Source organism: Hemicordylus capensis, chromosome 2, assembly GCF_027244095.1.
Source record: "Hemicordylus capensis ecotype Gifberg chromosome 2, rHemCap1.1.pri, whole genome shotgun sequence".
Taxonomy (NCBI): Eukaryota; Metazoa; Chordata; class Lepidosauria; order Squamata; family Cordylidae; genus Hemicordylus; species Hemicordylus capensis.
This window is the reverse complement of record NC_069658.1, coordinates 131,390,215-131,407,234: the sequence shown is the minus strand read 5'-3', so window position 1 is coordinate 131,407,234 and position 17,020 is coordinate 131,390,215. Positions and strand designations below refer to the sequence as shown.

At 40.8% G+C, this 17,020-nt stretch overlaps 1 protein-coding gene across 7 annotated transcripts in view; it reads right to left on the bottom strand.

The window, feature by feature from the left end:
- The window catches only part of SVEP1 (sushi, von Willebrand factor type A, EGF and pentraxin domain containing 1), a 249,175-nt gene that overhangs the window by 131,861 nt on the left and 100,294 nt on the right, over nucleotides 1-17,020 (bottom strand). For all 7 annotated transcript variants that reach the window (XR_008316279.1, XM_053296616.1, XM_053296613.1 and 4 more), the window contains 6 exons: nucleotides 12,486-12,647; nucleotides 11,724-11,885; nucleotides 8,164-8,325; nucleotides 5,890-5,981; nucleotides 1,585-1,681; nucleotides 260-373 (listed from right to left, as the gene is read on the bottom strand). Coding sequence is in view for 6 of the 7 variants with exons in the window: in XM_053296616.1 (XP_053152591.1) it covers nucleotides 260-373; nucleotides 1,585-1,681; nucleotides 5,890-5,981; nucleotides 8,164-8,325; nucleotides 11,724-11,885; nucleotides 12,486-12,647 (789 nt within the window). In the remaining variant the exon portion in view is untranslated. The remainder of the gene's footprint in view (nucleotides 1-259; nucleotides 374-1,584; nucleotides 1,682-5,889; nucleotides 5,982-8,163; nucleotides 8,326-11,723; nucleotides 11,886-12,485; nucleotides 12,648-17,020) is intronic.

Below are 17,020 nucleotides of genomic sequence, written 5' to 3'. Positions count from 1 at the left end.
AATTTCTGTGGGGCATACTTTGGATTGCAGCCTGTGACAATTTTGATTATACAAAAATATGTGCATAACAGATACTAAACACACATACACATTATACTTCCTGCATATTGCAGCAATACAAAGTATAATAAAAGTTCTATCTCCAACCCATTGTCCATTGTAGAAAGTTCAAAAGGCAACAGATTCTATGGGTATTTGACCCATACTTAAAATAAATACATGCAACATGGAGTTGATGTCTTAATTTATCATTTGTCACCTGTGTAGCCTGGCTGGCACTGGCAAAGGAATGTTGCAATGCCATCCTTGCAAATGCCTTTGTTGAGACAGGGGGATGACTTGCACTCATCAATCTCCATTTCACATTTTAAGCCTAGGATACAATCCAAAAGAACACAAGAACTTTTTTAAAAAAGCAAAATAATTTTAAAAAAGCAAAACAAAACTTATAATAAATATAAATGTGGCTCAAGTTATATTGCATATGCCTGGACTGGTAAATTTATCAAAGCATTACATTGTCTATCAAAACACAGTTATTACTATTTAAACACAAAGGTTTATATGGCAATGGGCCATGTGAAAGTCATAGTTCCTGATCTAGCTAAAGTTATGAGACATGCTGTCTTAATCCCATACATGTCTCCTGAGAACTAAGACTTATTGATTGACTATTGGTTGACTTATTGGACTAATGCTGAGTGTGCTAAATAATATTTCACCTCTGTAGCCCTTTGTCCCCCCCCCCAATATGTATCTGAGGGCTGCAGGACCCTCAGAGACATATTTTTGGGTGGTATAAATCACTGCTCCCCTGTTGTATCCATGAAGCATTATTCAGCACATGTAATATTAGTCTGGATGCTAGCCACTGAGTTCATGGGGTACTTATTCCCAATAAGTACACATTGGTTTTCAGATTATGGTTGTATTTAGGGAAGTGAACAAATCAATTTTTTTAATTTGATTTGTGCCTGAATTGAATCATCCCTGATCTCTTGTGTCCAAATCTGTCCCCCTGAATCACCCCAGATTCAAATTGGATTTGGACCACAAATTTGATTTGGACCACAAATTTGGGGGTGGGTAGGTCCCCATGGATGCCACCTACCACCCAAATCTCAAGGCGGTGGGGTACCTGGTAGATATTTAATATTTTTTAAAAGGTTTTAACCAATTTTGTATATTTCTGCCATAGGAAATAATGGGGACCTGAAGTTGCCCTATCCTAAAACTAACATAGAGCGCCAGCTTTAAATTTTTTTTAAAAAAAAGCTAAACCCTAGTCCTTGTAGAAGTGGAGTTATGGAGTAAAATGTGCAGTTGCTATTTTTCAAGTGTTTGGATTCTTTGGTGTATAATAACTTTTCCTCATAATGAATCCCTATGATGATTCATTATATGCCTTCATTTCTTCTGTTCATTTTGACTGTTCATAAAAATGCATGTGGTATGTGTAGATGGACAGACATTCTGTAATGTTCATTAGTGAAGGACAATTCAATAAGGTCCATTTTATATATTTTATGGGCTTTTCAAAAACTGACATACGCTGTTAGAGTGTATTCTAACACTATTCTTTACCTTCATATCCAGGTGGGCATATGCAAATATATCCACTTCCAACTTGTTTGCAAGTGCCACTATTATGACATGGTTCTAGGAAACACTCGTGAAAAACCTATTGACAATGGAAATGACACAATTAGTAGTAAAGCAATGCAATCATGTAAACAAAACCCTGCCTATTCATCTGCAAACAGTAAACTAGTTCCCACTTACCAACTGTCCTCTAGTAAGTAAGTAATAACTTGCTCGTGACCACAGGACATAACAAGATATAACATAACATAGCATAACATAAAACATGACATAAAAGAAACAAAACAGCAACTCAGCATACCGTAAAGTTACTTCAGCAGTCAAGTTAAACGAAAACCAACGTTACAGTTTAGAACAGGGCATAACATATAAATTGCTTTCTGAGTTTAAAAGAAAGCAAGGCAAAAGTAGCAACTTGACAACTGACATATGGAAATGCATCAGCAGGAAGATAAGTGAGATATTCCACATCTGAACCCTTACATTTATCTATAATCTGACCCAGCATTTTTCCCCTGATCACATCATAGATGGGACAGTCTAAGAAGTAGTGGATAATGTCCTCCACTTGGCCTGAACCACAAGGACAAAGGCGCTATTCCACTCTAAGAATAAGCCAACACAGGTGCATACTATTTAGTTCTAGATATATCATGACCATATATATTTGCAGTGCTGAATTTGCCTGCAACATGGTCATAGGGGCACTATCACATTATTGTAACATCATGTTTTTAGATGTGCGGCTAACAGCAATTGCAACATCATTCTTTTATTTGTTGGTGCAACAAGGCTTAAGACAGAGCCACATTTCAGTGTTTACTTTCAGGAATTCTTCAGTATTCTAGTCAACTATCGTGCCAGACTGCTTTTAGCAAACAGGAACATCTTTTTGGTTGTGGTTTTGTTTAGCTTTCTTACAATCTCTCAGCAACATCTGGTGAAGTCCCTGTATTGAAAAGGTCCCTGAATATTTATGCATTTATTTTGGAACTGGTTGCACTGGCTGACATCTTAATTAATGAAGCATGTGTGTAAGAAAGGTGTATGAGCATGGAGCAGCACCCCTCACACAACTCCCCCATCCTCCTGCGCACACACTGTTGCGAGTTCTCAGCAATGTGTTTCCAATCTTACTAAGTGCTTCTTGAACATGGGGTGTGCACCAGACTCTTAGGGCTGGGGGGGGGGGTTGCATGAGGGGTGCTACTCTAGGCCCGCACACTCTGCATATACACATGCTTTGATAGTCACAATATCAGCCCTATCATTTCTGAGATCAATTTTTTTTATATATATAAAAAATTGATCTCAGAAATGATAGGGCTGAGATATATATATATATATATATATATATATATATATATATATATATATATATATATTAGCCCCATCACTGCACATGATTTCGCTACATTAAGGGACTAGTCCACTCTCCAGTGATAGACATCTGCAAGACTGGAATTAATCTGGCCCATTAATCTGGCCCCTTCCCATCTAGTTCTCAGTTCAGCTCCTCATCCTATGGGCCCAGTCATTATGCATTTCAGCTGCTTTCTCCTATACAAGAGAAGACACAAATAAAGGGTTCTGTAATACCCCCCTCCCTATTTGAACAGCAATCGAGCCTCTGTCCAAGTTCTCTGTTTAAGCACCTCAGGGGCTCAGTGCCATCTGCAAGCCAGGGCACTGGCAACTGGAGCAAATAAAGAAGGATGCAAAAGGGTAGCTCTGTACCCCAGGGCCCCCTAATCAGCAGCCACCAGCAACTACAGGGCATGAGTGGGAGCAGTTTCTCACTCCTTCACCATCATCTCTTGCAACTGACCAAGTCAGCTTCTCAATGTTCCACCAGGCCCTAAGCAATGCCGCAGTATTTAGAGGCAATTTATTTCATAATATAGATAAGACAGAGCTGTTCCTCTCTGCAGTCATCAAAATACTGATTGCAGGTTTTTTTTAATGAAGATTCAGCAATTGCCTTTAATTCAAAATGCCCAGAAGGATGCAATTTAAGGGAAAAGCCACTTAAAATGCATGAAACAAACAAAAACCTGAAGCGAGAACTGTTCAGTGCAAACATCCCCACTCTTCCAAGCCCTGCCACACAATAGTCCTGTCTATCTTGTTGAAATAGTTTCTTGTAAGTACCCTAGGAGCCTTTTTGCCTGGAAAATGGGGCACAAATATAATAAATAATTGGATATATTTCAAATATTATTATTGTTGTTGTTGTTGTTGTTGTTGTTATTACACCACTTTCCAACAAAAATGTTCTCAAAGCAGTTTACACGGAAAAAGTAATAAGATGTTTGAAAAGAACTCAGAATTATTATTTTTTTAAGCCACCAATTAGACACCAGCAACATCCACAGGAGATACATGGTCCTGGAGTTGGGTAGAACAGCTGCTTTCTTCCTTCTAAAAATAAGAGCCCGCCACTGTAAAATTGCCTTTTTACTGTAAAAGGTGCCTCTTTGCGCTGTTAGCAGGGGATAATATGAATGCCTCCTATTTCGTTGTATATGTGTCACTTTTTCATATGCATGGGGGTGAATACTTAAGCTCGGAGAACTTCACCACCTTTGAGTTTGGGGTTAAGTCTGACAATTCTGTATTGCCTGAAATCTACCTCCTATTTTCAAACCATTGGGCGGACAGCTGTGATACGCTAACTGAACAACTGCTTTGCTGTTCCTATGCACAGGGCCAGCTGCATCGAACAACACAGCTGGTTAGCAAGGAAGCCCTTCTAACCATGCTGCCCCTCCACAAGGTGGTGATACACCATGATCACTTAGGTGAAGGAGAGGAACTGAGTTGAGGAAAATCTCTGACTAGGCTGCTATTCTTTCATGTACAATCAGATGCAATTTGTACCCTCCCAAACCTGAAGTTTCACATCCTGTTTCTATGGAAACAGGTGGCACTGTACAGAGTAAAAGAAATTCCTGCTACCTGAACAGTTTCATCTCAAGTCTGGTTGATATTTTTTTCTGTGGTTTTCTGAGAAACTGCAAATTTCCTCTGATCTCAATTAGCTGGGACTGTACTTTCACACTATATTAATGCTAATGACCCAAGCCCAATCAGTTTTTGCAAGTTAGCTCTTGGCCAAACTGAATAACTATAAAATAAAATTTTAAAATTCTGGTGAATTGCTACTCAAATTATTATTGGGAGAATGAATTTTAAGAAAAGTATGAATGCTTTTGTTGTGATATCTGCAGAATAATGAGTTTTATGGAGACTAAAATATCTTTGGCACTTCTGGCTGTCATAGAGTTTATACATACCAATATGCTTAAATCGAAGTTCTTGTTAGTAATTTAATTCAAGAAGACATCAGTTATAGCAATTGCTGTTTCCTCTATTAAGAAATAAATTCAGTATTACAAGAACTATGCCAAATATTTCCTAACATTAAGAAATTAGCAAACAGAACACAGCTGGACATTCACACTAATTGACATCTACAGCAAATCACTGTAGGAACTGTGCTCAGGAAGGCACTTTCACACTTTTCTGCTACCACTATGCCCATGTGCACAGTTGGGAGAAGTGAATTTTGACATTTTGCACTACCACTGGAAATGCCTGTGTCACCTGAAAATATGTCCTAAAGGCTTGCATAGCTTCAGGGACATATTTTCAGGCACTTCCAGAGGCAGTGTAAAATGTCAAAATTTGCTCTGCTGTCTGCGCACCCAACACTGTGCAGATAGGAAAAGTTTCCCACAGCACACACAAACATAGACACACATCTTCCTGGTGTGTCCACTGTGTGTTGCTCTGGATGAGCACCACTGTTTTGATGCCATTTGATGCCTCTTTATTCTACTGCTGATTTCCCTCCTTTATTCTCACTATCCTCAGCCTCATTTGTCAACATTGCTATTTAATTTGACTGGTTGTAGTGACACTAATGACTTTGTTTATAGATTTTGGTGAAATCAGGTGCAGCATTGTGACATCACTGGCAAAACCACTTGGGTTGTCACAGCTAACTGGATTAGATGAGGGGGAAATAGATCAAGGACACAGAGGGCAAAAAGAAGAAAACAACACCAAGAAGAAGAGTATTGCAACACAAATATGTTAGCAATGAGTGTCAAAAAGCACCTCAAAAAGGAGGCATTTTTCAACTCACGAAGACAACCACCAGATAAATCAAATAGTTTTGGTCTTATAACCATATTACGCAAGGCCAATAACTGTTTAATATTCACACAAGATGTGTGTACTTGTGGTAGGAGTGCTAACAAACAAAATATGATTTGTTCTTGCCTGTCTGCTGACTTTGTATTTCTTACTGATATTTTCTGGAGAGACTGGCATCACTACACTTTCTTCTGCTGCTGAGAAAGTAGAGCCAAAGCCTAAATGGGATTAATAAGAAAGCAGTTGTAAAAATTCCATTAACAAGGTCCTCAGAGTCAAGGTTGCAACACAATCAATGATGTAATGGTCGGAAAAGGACTCAGCTTAGTTTGCAGGGCTACAAATAGATATTCAATCTCAAATCAAATCAAATCATGTTCAATTAAAAATCTGAGTACCCCAAACTGTTTTACAGCCTCAGCTAGACTCAAACCTATGTTAACTATGAGTTGAAGCTCAGATCACAGAAAACGGTGGGGAGCCAGCAGGTTACTTAGGGTTCAACTGGATGTGGCAGTGGCAAATCCATATGTTTAAATAACCATCTTCCTCATAGATGTAGAAAAGGGGCTGCTAACTTATCTGAACAGCAAAAGTGGCATGCTGGTGAGAGACAATGAACTCTTCTTCCTTACCACCCTCTACTTACTTCCCTGTAACATGTCTCTCCAATACCTTTCTCTCAGTCAAGCACACGTCCATTATCAGATGAGATGAAAAAAACACCTCAGATGAGATCAGACTGTGATGAAGTAAGCTGTGGAGAGGAGAAGGTTCTGTTCTCTCATCATTGCACCAAATTTGCTGTTATAAACAGATCTCCAACCCTGCTCGAGCTAGGTGAGTGGAAAAGATCTGAGTTTAAACACATGACAGTGGCAGATGTAGTTAGATTCTTAATTCGGTACCCAAATTCATGAAGTCATTTGTTTCTGTTTGAAGGCTGAGAGTCATGAATGTCAAACTACAGGTTATGCTAAGCACATAGTTTGGCCCTGCCAAACAATTTTTAAAAAACTTAAATAGCAGTTGCAGGTGTGCTAAAGGTGATCAGGATCAGGAATGTGGCATCAGGGAGGAGGTATCTAAACTTCCCTGCTATGGTCCGAGACAAAAATGTGCCCCTAAAGCTGCTATCAGCCCTAGCAGGAAGACTTCAATTGTTGCCAATGGAAACCTTTTTCCTGGAGCTCATAATAGCAACTTTGTAGGCATGATTTTGGCAGGTCTATGGTACAGTGGCAAAGATATTCTCTGCTTGTCAATTGAAATCTAATCTTGATCAGCCCCCTCTGTGGCTGCTGAGTAAAAAGCCCTAAAAACACAAGGTCTGTGTGCTCAATGTAATGTAATATAGTTTGGCCCTTAGCTATAGAACGTTGTCAATACAAAGTCATGAAAGTGAATGGATCTTGTCCCTCTAGAGAGCGTTAGCAATGTCTTAATAAGAAAAGACCAATGATGTAGCTGTGGATCCTTAGCAGAATTCTCATCCAAGGTGCCTCAGAAAGAATGAGAGAGAAAAAGCTACAGATTCCTCACATCCAGCATCCATGTTGATTGCCAGGATCAGAGAACTAGGAGGCCAAAATCAGTATTCCCACTAATCTTTCTCATACATTAAAACAATTGCGCAGAAATGAAAATATTATCTGAATACCTAGGAGCTTCTGGTGATATACTGCTGCTTTGTATTTTGCATTGTTATATTGTGCTTGTATTTTAAATCTTTTTAGTCAGATCTATTTTTTAATATTTTTAGCTTAATATTTTAATTGTGTAATTTTTATAGTCTTGTTTTAATTTTACGGTGTGAACCGCCTGGGATTGTTTTAATGAAAGGCGGTATGCAAATTTAACAATTAAAAATAAATAAATATAAATATACATTGTGCACACAGTGGGGAAAATGGGGAACAAAGGAGGATCTTGTCCCACTAGAATATGTGAGAAAAAACAGGCAGCAGCTTTTATTAGAAGTCTATCAAACAAGCATCCCAGGACTTTGGACTTCGAGAGCAGGGACTCGGGCTTGTCTGCCATGGAAAGATTATGGAAGAGGAATAGTTTTAGAAGGTGGACAATGAAGATCAGTGTCTGCTGTCCCTAGTCATTCTGAGGGGTCAGGATGCTAATCCATCCAGTTATAGGATCAGTTCAGATGGCCCAAAGTGCTTGATGGCTCATAAAGAGGCCCTTTTCTGTTTATTGCTAGCATGGGACAGGGATTGTCAGTTTCTCCCATCTGCCTTCTGCTAGTCAGTGTACAACTAGCTTCTGCTTAAAACGTATAAGCATCTGTAGTGTGTGTAGATTTGGCCTACTGTTTCCATTGTGCACCTTTCATCAGTAATCCTTCCTAATGCCAATTGATCATATAGAGAAAACTATATCACTTACTTGAGCAGTCTGTTATAGATCTGGCACCAATCACAGTTGTAGTTCCATAAAATGGACAGGACTGGCAGTAGGACTTTCCTGGATCAGGTTGATAATAGTCCCTGGGGCAGGGGAGGCAGGGCATTAAACCAGAGCGAGAGAATGTTCCTGCTGGACAAGGCTCTGCAAAGTGTAAAATAAAATTATTTTAACTGCTGCCTTACCATCATCTCCTCTAAATGTGAGTGTGCTGTGAAGTTGATTTCAACTCCTGGCGCCCACAGAGCCCTGTGAGTTTCCTTTGGTAGAATACAGGAGGGGTTTACCATTGCCTCCTCCCGCGCAGTGTGAGATGATGCCTTTCAGCACTTTCCTATATCGCTGTTGCCCAATATAGGTGTTTCCAGGAAACACATTAGCGGGGATTCGAACCGGCAACCTTCTGCTTGATAGTCAAGCATTCCCCCGCTGAGCCATTAGGTGGCTCCTCTAAATGTACATGACGACAATTCTTTTGAGGAATGCATCTTTGAGTGAGGAATAAGAAGAGGAGGATATTAAGCATTCAGGTTAAATAAGAGCCAAATGATATTTCTACAAAATGTCTAGTTTGACCCTTAATCTCAATATTTACATCCCCATTTTATGAAGGTTTATTCAGAAATAAGCCCCACTGAATTCAATAGGATATTTTTTTATTTTTATTATTATTATTATTATTATTATTATTATTATTATTACATTTATATCCCACTCTTCCTCCAAGGAGCCCAGAGCAGTGTACTACATACTTACATTTTTCTTTCACAACAACCCTGTGAAGTAGGTTAGGCCAAGAGAGAAGTGACTGGCCCAGAGTCACCCTGTTAGTATAATGGCTGAATGGGGATTTGAACTCGGGTCTCCCCGGTCCTAGTCCAGCATTCTAACCACTACAAGATTATGGCAAGCTACACATTATGTTAAATGCATAGTTCGGCCCTGTGTTTTTGTTTCCCCCTTCACTTAAATAACAGCTACAGAGAGGCACAATCAAGACTGAGACCATAGCACATGAGGAGGGGTTATTTAACGCTTTGCCCCTGAACTGTGGTCACATATCCGGTAGCTGAAATGAGACTGGAGTGAAGCTGCCATGAGCACCAACATCTGGGGCTAACAGTAGGGATGTGCACGAAATGGATTTTATTCATTCATTCATTCATTCATTCATTCATTCAATTTCTATACCACAATTCCAAAAATGGCTCAGGGCGGTTTACACAGAGAAATAATAAATAAATAAGATGGCTCCCTGTCCCCAAAGGGCTCACAATCTAAAAAGAAACATAAGATAGACACCAGCAACAGTCACTGGAGGTACTGTAGGGCTAGTTACTCTCCCCCTGCTAAATAAAGAGAATCACCACGTTAAAAGGTGCCTCTTTGCCCTGTTAGCACGGGACAGCTCAAAATGTAATGCAGAATGGTTGAAATGTTTCGTTGAAAAAGTGGCTGAGCTGGCTGTTTTGATGAAACAAACACTAAACATTTTGAGTGTTTTGAGTGTTCCAGCTATAGGGAACAATGGAGAAACTCAAAACACCCCATTATCCCGCATGGGTAGCTCCTAGGTAGCTCCTAGGGATACCAAAGTAGGTTGGGTGGTAGGGCATCACGGGTGCTACCTACCACCCAACCCACAGAAGAAATGGGCAAGCGGGGAATTTTAAACAAATTTTTCACCTTTCACCCAACCCCACCTAGGATCCTAGAGGAACAATGGAGTATTTTGTGTTTCTCCATTGTTCCCTATGGCTGGAACAAGCTGTATTCACAGACTGCAGTGCACACAAGTTTTGCATTGCAATTTGCAATGCATTTTGCAACCCTGCCCAGAAAAAAATTGCAGAAGCACACAGTAAAAGGGAATCTGTCCCTCCCAACACAGAGCACACATTTCAAACACCATCCAAAAATGGCCAAAAAAGAATCACTGACCCAGAATCCACTGCCAGCCACAGTGCCTGTGCTGTAATGACATCACTGGCACAACTCGCTCTCTCATACACAATTATGATTCTTTACTTCCTAACATTGCAACAGCTGCCACAGCAGCATTCTTACTTAGCAGCAAGCATAGCCATAAGCTCAATTAGAGCAACTTCACAACTTGGTCTCCAGGCCAGACATGGAACTCATCACAGCAATCACCAAATAATATCACAGACACACAGAGAGCTGCCTGCCACTGTCCATTTTTCACTACAATACTATCTCACAAACAAAACAAACCACAACTCAAGGAAGGAATGCACCTAAAATCTGCCTTTGTCAATCTGAGATCCAGCAAAATCAGATCGTTATAGCACCAATAGCACAGCATATTATATTCAGTGGTGAGAAAAGAAAACCACAAAATCAACCTTCCTTCCTCCTGTCCTGTTCTTCAAGAGAGGCACAGTATAAGGGTTCTTTTTCTCTCTGCCTCCCAGTCCTTTTGAATACATTTTGAATATGAAATCCCCTCCTTTTGTGTTTCTCCTCCCCCCCTCCGCCCCCAGCCAACGGGGGCATAGTTGCCCATGACAACACTTGATCTGTATGATAACAAGCCAACCAAGAAGAAAAGAACCAATCGGAAGCCAGTGCCAGAAAACCAATCAGCAAGAGAAAAACAGGCCTCCAGGATGATGCTCAAAACACTCAAAATGTTTCGCTCGAAACGGGGTTGTTCTGTTTTGAGTTCAAAACAGGCCCTTTATTTTAGGGGTGCTATGTTTCGATCTCAAAACATTCAAAATGGCCCATTTTGAGTTGAAACATTTTGAGCTCGAAATGGCTTGCACATCCCTAGTTAACAGGGCAGAGGACTAAATACACATTTCTTCATGCACCAAGTTCCCTGAGGCTATTTAAATAGAAAAAACAAATCCAAGTCCAAACTATGTATGTAAGGTAATCTGTAATTTGGCCCTTAGTCTTTGTGAAATTCCTATGATCAAATAAATCTTTCTTCATATTCAGGCAGATACAAATTTTACTGCTTACTTCAGGACTGTACCACTTGTGACCTATCAAGATGAGCTTGGGCCTATTTGCCATGTATGATGGCCTGCTAGTTTTTGCATACACAGTCAGGCAGCAAAACCAGGAGGTTTATTTCTTGGTGAAATTCCCTACTTGGCTGGTGGTTGCAAAATGTGCAGGCCTGGCAGGAAACAATATAAATAAAATGCTTACTCTTCCCAAAGTTTATTTTGTTAAAAGTGAATAAAGGCACCAATGGTAATAGGAATGATCTCGTATTGTACCAGTGTTAACTACTGGAAATCACTAAGTCATGTTTTTCTATGGATAAACAAAAAGTTTAATTCTACATATCTCTCCAAAGAGAGGTTTCACAAGGTTTATTTCTGTATTGCAAAATTATAAGTCCAGTTCTACTCCATCTGTGTTACATTTCTCAGAAACCTTAATTGATAAACAGAGTTAGAAAGACATAATGCTAAAAAATATTTCAGTAATGTAAGGATCAGGAAAGTTGGGTTATACTGCACATTTGGTAACATGCTATTTTCCAGAATGTAAATGACACCAACCTCCACACGCTGATACATCCATGGCTCCTCTTTTAACGGTTGACATATTAACTGGGCAAGAAATGCAATGCTTAGATCCAGTTACAGGCTGATATTTGCCAAGTGGACATGATTCACAAATCTCAAGGCCATTTGGAGAATAGGTTCCTGGGCTGCACTGAGCTAATTATGGAAGAACAGTACATCAGAATTAAGCAATATGCAGTCTCAACTATGTATCAAGTCCATTAGCCAATAAACTAGTAAGCCAATGGCAGAATAACCTCTGAAACAAAGTGTAGCTGCCTATTTATAAGCCTCGAGGATCTGCATCTCACAACAGCTTACAAAATACAATTAGCACAGAGCATCTGCCACCAAATGTATTTACAGAAAGAGCTGATTATTTTGTTTAAAGCATATTCTGAAATATATTCCACTCTATAACAAAATTTGAATAAAGAAGTATATCTGGTGATTAGGATTGCTTTTGATGTGGAGATTGCACATAGAAAACCGATTATGAGTTGGACAAATTGTTGAGGAAAAGAGAAAAGCTTGGGAATTATTTGATGTATTAAAAATCAAATATGTGCAAAAAAGGATGGATTTTGAATACTACATTTACAATTCTGCAACTTATGACCGCCTCCGCATTTTCACTGGTCGTGGCTACAGCGGGGGAAGGCTTTGCTACATGTGACCTTAGTGTATTACAGAGAGAGAGAGAGAGAGAGAGAGAGAGAGAGAGAGAGAGAGAGAGAGAGATTGTTAACCTCTCACCTTTACATTCAGATACACTTCTGGAATGGAAGTATTCAGTGTAGCTGCCAGATGGACAGTTCTTACATTCTAGCTGACCTTCTTCATCCTGGTAAGATCCAATCCAGCAACTTTCACACGCATGATGTTCCAGAGAGTAGTAAGTACCTAAAGGGCAGTTCACTACGATTGAACCAAAAGAAATATGAAATTAAAAGTTAGCCATGGAACATATAACTAAACCTTTATCCACGCTAGCTGTTTCCCATGGTCTAGTTATCACAAACAGCAGATGACAAGTATACCTAAGTATCGACTACACCATTTTACACCGCAGATGGGTGTTCAAACAACTGAATACTCTATGACACACAAAAATTCTGCACACAGAAATGTCAGGAAGAAGGATTTTAATCTAGCTTTCTTCCTGACATACTATTTTGTAATGTGCAGATAATTTTTCTATATGGAGGAGCATTCAACCATGCATTTCCCCACCAGCAGTCTGAAATAATTTTACCATTCTATCTGCTATCCTTGGAAACTAGTAACCATTTCAGTATCCATTTCATGCATCTGTAAAACAGTACCTAATCTGTATTTGTCGATCATGAAAAAACCTGGGAATCAATAAAACTGATCGGCAATCACATAGGTTTGTTTTAAGCACACCTAAAATAAACTACAAAATACCTCCAATGAAAGAAAGATGCTGTGCTTAAAAAGGGACAAATGTCCCCATTTTGATTTCCCATGTGCAGTTAGAAATCATGCCATCTGCACATCACATTTTGGGCAGAGCCTAGTATGTCTACTGATAATTGAAGATGCATATCAGAAGTGAGGAAATGGTCAAGGAAATGACCATTTAACCAAGAAATGCTTCTGGCTCATCACTAATGAGTATAGGCACACTGGGCTTGATCAGTGATGAGAAAGGCACTTTATAGCTACTTATTATTGTTTCACACATATCTTGGCCATGCCCTAGTATGGTGGGGTGGGGGGAATCTGAAGCTTAACACGGGGTGAGGGGATCAAATGGGTACTTATGCCTTTCCTTGCCCAGATTAATTAATACATGTCCTGGTTTCCATAATTGCAACCAATAGTACAGGCACAAATCTGAGGCACAAATCTGTATTTTGCCCGAAGGCAGCAACTGAGAGAACAGAAAAGTCAATCATTTTAAATCACTAATTACTTTGATCAAAAAACCTTCTGGAGCAGCCTGGTAGCCTCTTCCTCACAGTCTGGTCTCATACTGTTTCCATAACTTCCATTGAGAGGAGCAACATGGCTTGGCTGAATAATATGGTTCCTTTCCACCCTTGTGTTGCCAACTCTCATGAGAGAAGCAATGCTGGTGTTGTGGGAAAGAACCACCCCCTATGACTCCACGCTATAGACATTAACCAGGTGGAACGGACCTAGACCACTGAGAAGCAGCTCTCATATAATTCTGCCTACACATGCATTGAGCTGTAGAATGAATGGTTGGCATGTGCTAAGGAAGAACATATCCATTTCAACTGACCCAAGATACAGAAAACAAATGTTTGAGATCACAAGAACACCATGGAAAGTTATCTTGGAAAGCAAATGCTACTGTACAATGAAACAATATATAGCTGTGTAGAACTTAGCACCAAAAACTAACGTTGGCATTACTTACCGTGAAGGTTCTTTCTACCCAGTGTATGGAGGGTATCCTTTACTATGGGTTGTCATGCCCACTTGCTCCCAATAGACAGGACTCTTTAAGTAGATTAGAAGCTATCCCAAGATGCCCCTGGTCAAGCTCCTCCCAGTTCTGTGACTGTCCTGTGAAGCTGCCACTGTGGAAGGCTCCAGAGGAAGAAATGCAGGAAAAATACTGAAAAGAACACACAAGAATACAGAATTATACAGAAAAAACAGATACAAGGTCAGCACGAAAGCCAAACCTGAGGATGGTCACCAGAGGCAACAATAACAGTCGAACAGGATATTTTTCCCCAAAAGGAAAAAATGAAGTAAGATCCAAATGAGAACAAATTATATATGAACCACACCCATAAACCTAGGGTGGGTTGGATACCCTCCATACACTGGAGAGAAAGAACCTTCATGGTAAGTAATACCAATGTTACTTTCTCCCCCAGTCTAGAAAGGTATTCTTTACTATGGGGCATATCACAGAGGTTGTCTCCAGGTGGGAAGGTTTATAGTAAGGAAAAACAGAGTTAAACAGAGACTACAGGAGAACCCGATTATTCGCGGCAGTTCCATTCCATGCGGGGGGGGGAATCCGTGGATAACAAAGCATTAGGGCTATGGGAATAATGGGGTTAGGTACCTGGACTACAAAAAAATCACCCCAAATTGTCCCCCCAAACCAGTAAATGGGCCAAATAAAGTTCCCTGCTATGCTCCACTGTCCTTTAGGAGTCCAAGGATGCCCCACAAGAGTAAAGAATTCACCAAAAATCACAGGGTTTTGTAGTTGTTGATTTTAAAAAATGAGCCACGAAATGGCTCCTGAACACAAAATGGTGGCCGGAAATTACCTCCAGGGTCATTTCTGGTCACCCCTGACCTCCAGGGGTCATGACCTCTGAGGTCATTTCAGGCCACTTCCAAGGCCATGACCTTCAAGGTCATTTCCAGCCACCCTCGACCCACAGATACACGAGTTTAACTCCCCCCCCAGTTCCTCCCCCCCGTGTATACTGAGGTTGAGTATCCATTACCAACCACGGATACACAAAACCGGTGATGGCGACTCTGCAATTAATGAGGTTCTCCTGTACCTGTTGTGATACGGTGCACCCCAAAGTGGTTTGAACTGATTGGTGAACATCTAGCTTGTAATATCTGACAAAGGGTGATACTGATAACCAGCTAGCGGCCCTGCATATTTCGGAGATAGGCTTATTTGCTGAAAAGGCAGCTAATGTGGCTGCACTCCGTGTGTAATGTGCTGCGATTCTGAAAGGAGGAAGCAGTGACAAGGACTCATGGGCGAGAGAATGCAAGCCTTAATACGACATGCCAGGGTAGTTTTAGATGGCTTCATTCCCATAGATGTGGGGTGAGAGGAGATGAATAAGGTGTTGGTCTTACGCAAGTCTTTAGTGCACCTGAGGTAAGTCTTGAGTACTCACTTCATGTTGAGTGTATGCCAGACCTTCTCTTTTGGATAGTGAGGAGAAGGACTAAAAGTAGGCAGGATGATGTCCTGGTTCCTACGGATGTTAACTTTCAGGCAGAACGTAGGGTCTGTTTTGAGGACTACTGAGTCCAGACGAAAAAGGCAGAGATGTCTGCGGATGGAGAGTGCCCCCAATACCGACACCCTACGTGCTGATGTCATGGCTATGAGGAATAAGACCTTATAAGTCAAGAATGTAAGTGGAGCATTCCTGAGGGGTTCAAATGGAGGTTTTGTCAGAGCGTTAAGTACTTTATTTAAATTCCATGAGGGGAATTTAATTTGCGTCTCTTCTTTGTCTGAAACTGCCAGTCTGTGAAGACAATACTGAGCTAGATAGACCAATGGTCTGACTCAGTATATGGCAGCTTCCTATGTTCCTAACCTTTGAACTGAGGTGGGTGCAAGGTTAGATGCCCCTTTTAGGAATCTCCAGTTAGGATGGGAGGCCATGGAGGTCTTGGATGACAGATGATGAAGTACGGATGAGAGCGTAGATAACTGTCTCCAGAGTGTACTAGACCGTAAGACCTTGTCTAAGCCTGCTTGGAGAAAAGAAAGGATTTGAGCTTTTGATGCTTTCAGAGGTGGAATCTTTTTGGACTTGGACCACTTGAGGAAAACCGCCCATGTGGTCTGATGTATTCTGACAGTGGACTGACACCTGGAAGCCAGGATAGTATCTTGGATATTCTTGGGGTACCCCTTGACTACTAGTAGGTTACACTCAGTTTCCATGAAGCGTGAAGCTGAAGCCACAATGGTTTGGGGTGGAAGAGATGAACCTGTTTGAGCTGGTCTGGACAGGGCCACGAGGGTTCTCCAGCCAGGGCCAAGAGATCTGAAAACCATGGGCATCTTGGCCAGAAGGAGACAACAAAGATCAGCTGGATGCCCTGTTCCCTGAATCTCTGTATGATCTCCTGAATCAGTGCAAATGGAGGAAAAGTGTATAGGAGTCCCCAAGGCCACAGGGATGTTAGTGAATCTATCCCTTCCTCCTGGGGATTGTGGAACCTGGCAAAGAATCTCAGTGTCTGGGTGTTCGCTTGAGAAGCGCAGAGATCCAGGACTGGTTGGCTGAAGCACTGAACAATCATGGTGAAGACTGCAGAGTGAAGCATCCCTTCTGCTTGATCCACTTGGTGCCTGCTCAGCCATTCTGCTTCTATGTTAATCTGTACATAGTTCTGTGCCACTGAGGTGTTCTGCTGCCATGGAAGTGAGGTGCTGTTCTGCCCAGGAGGAAACCTTGTCAGATCCTTGCATCATTAAGCAGGGTATTTCCTTGTTGATTGATGTGAGCTTTGGTGGCCACATTGTCTGTCCTGATGAGGACATGTTGGCCCTGCACAATTTCCAA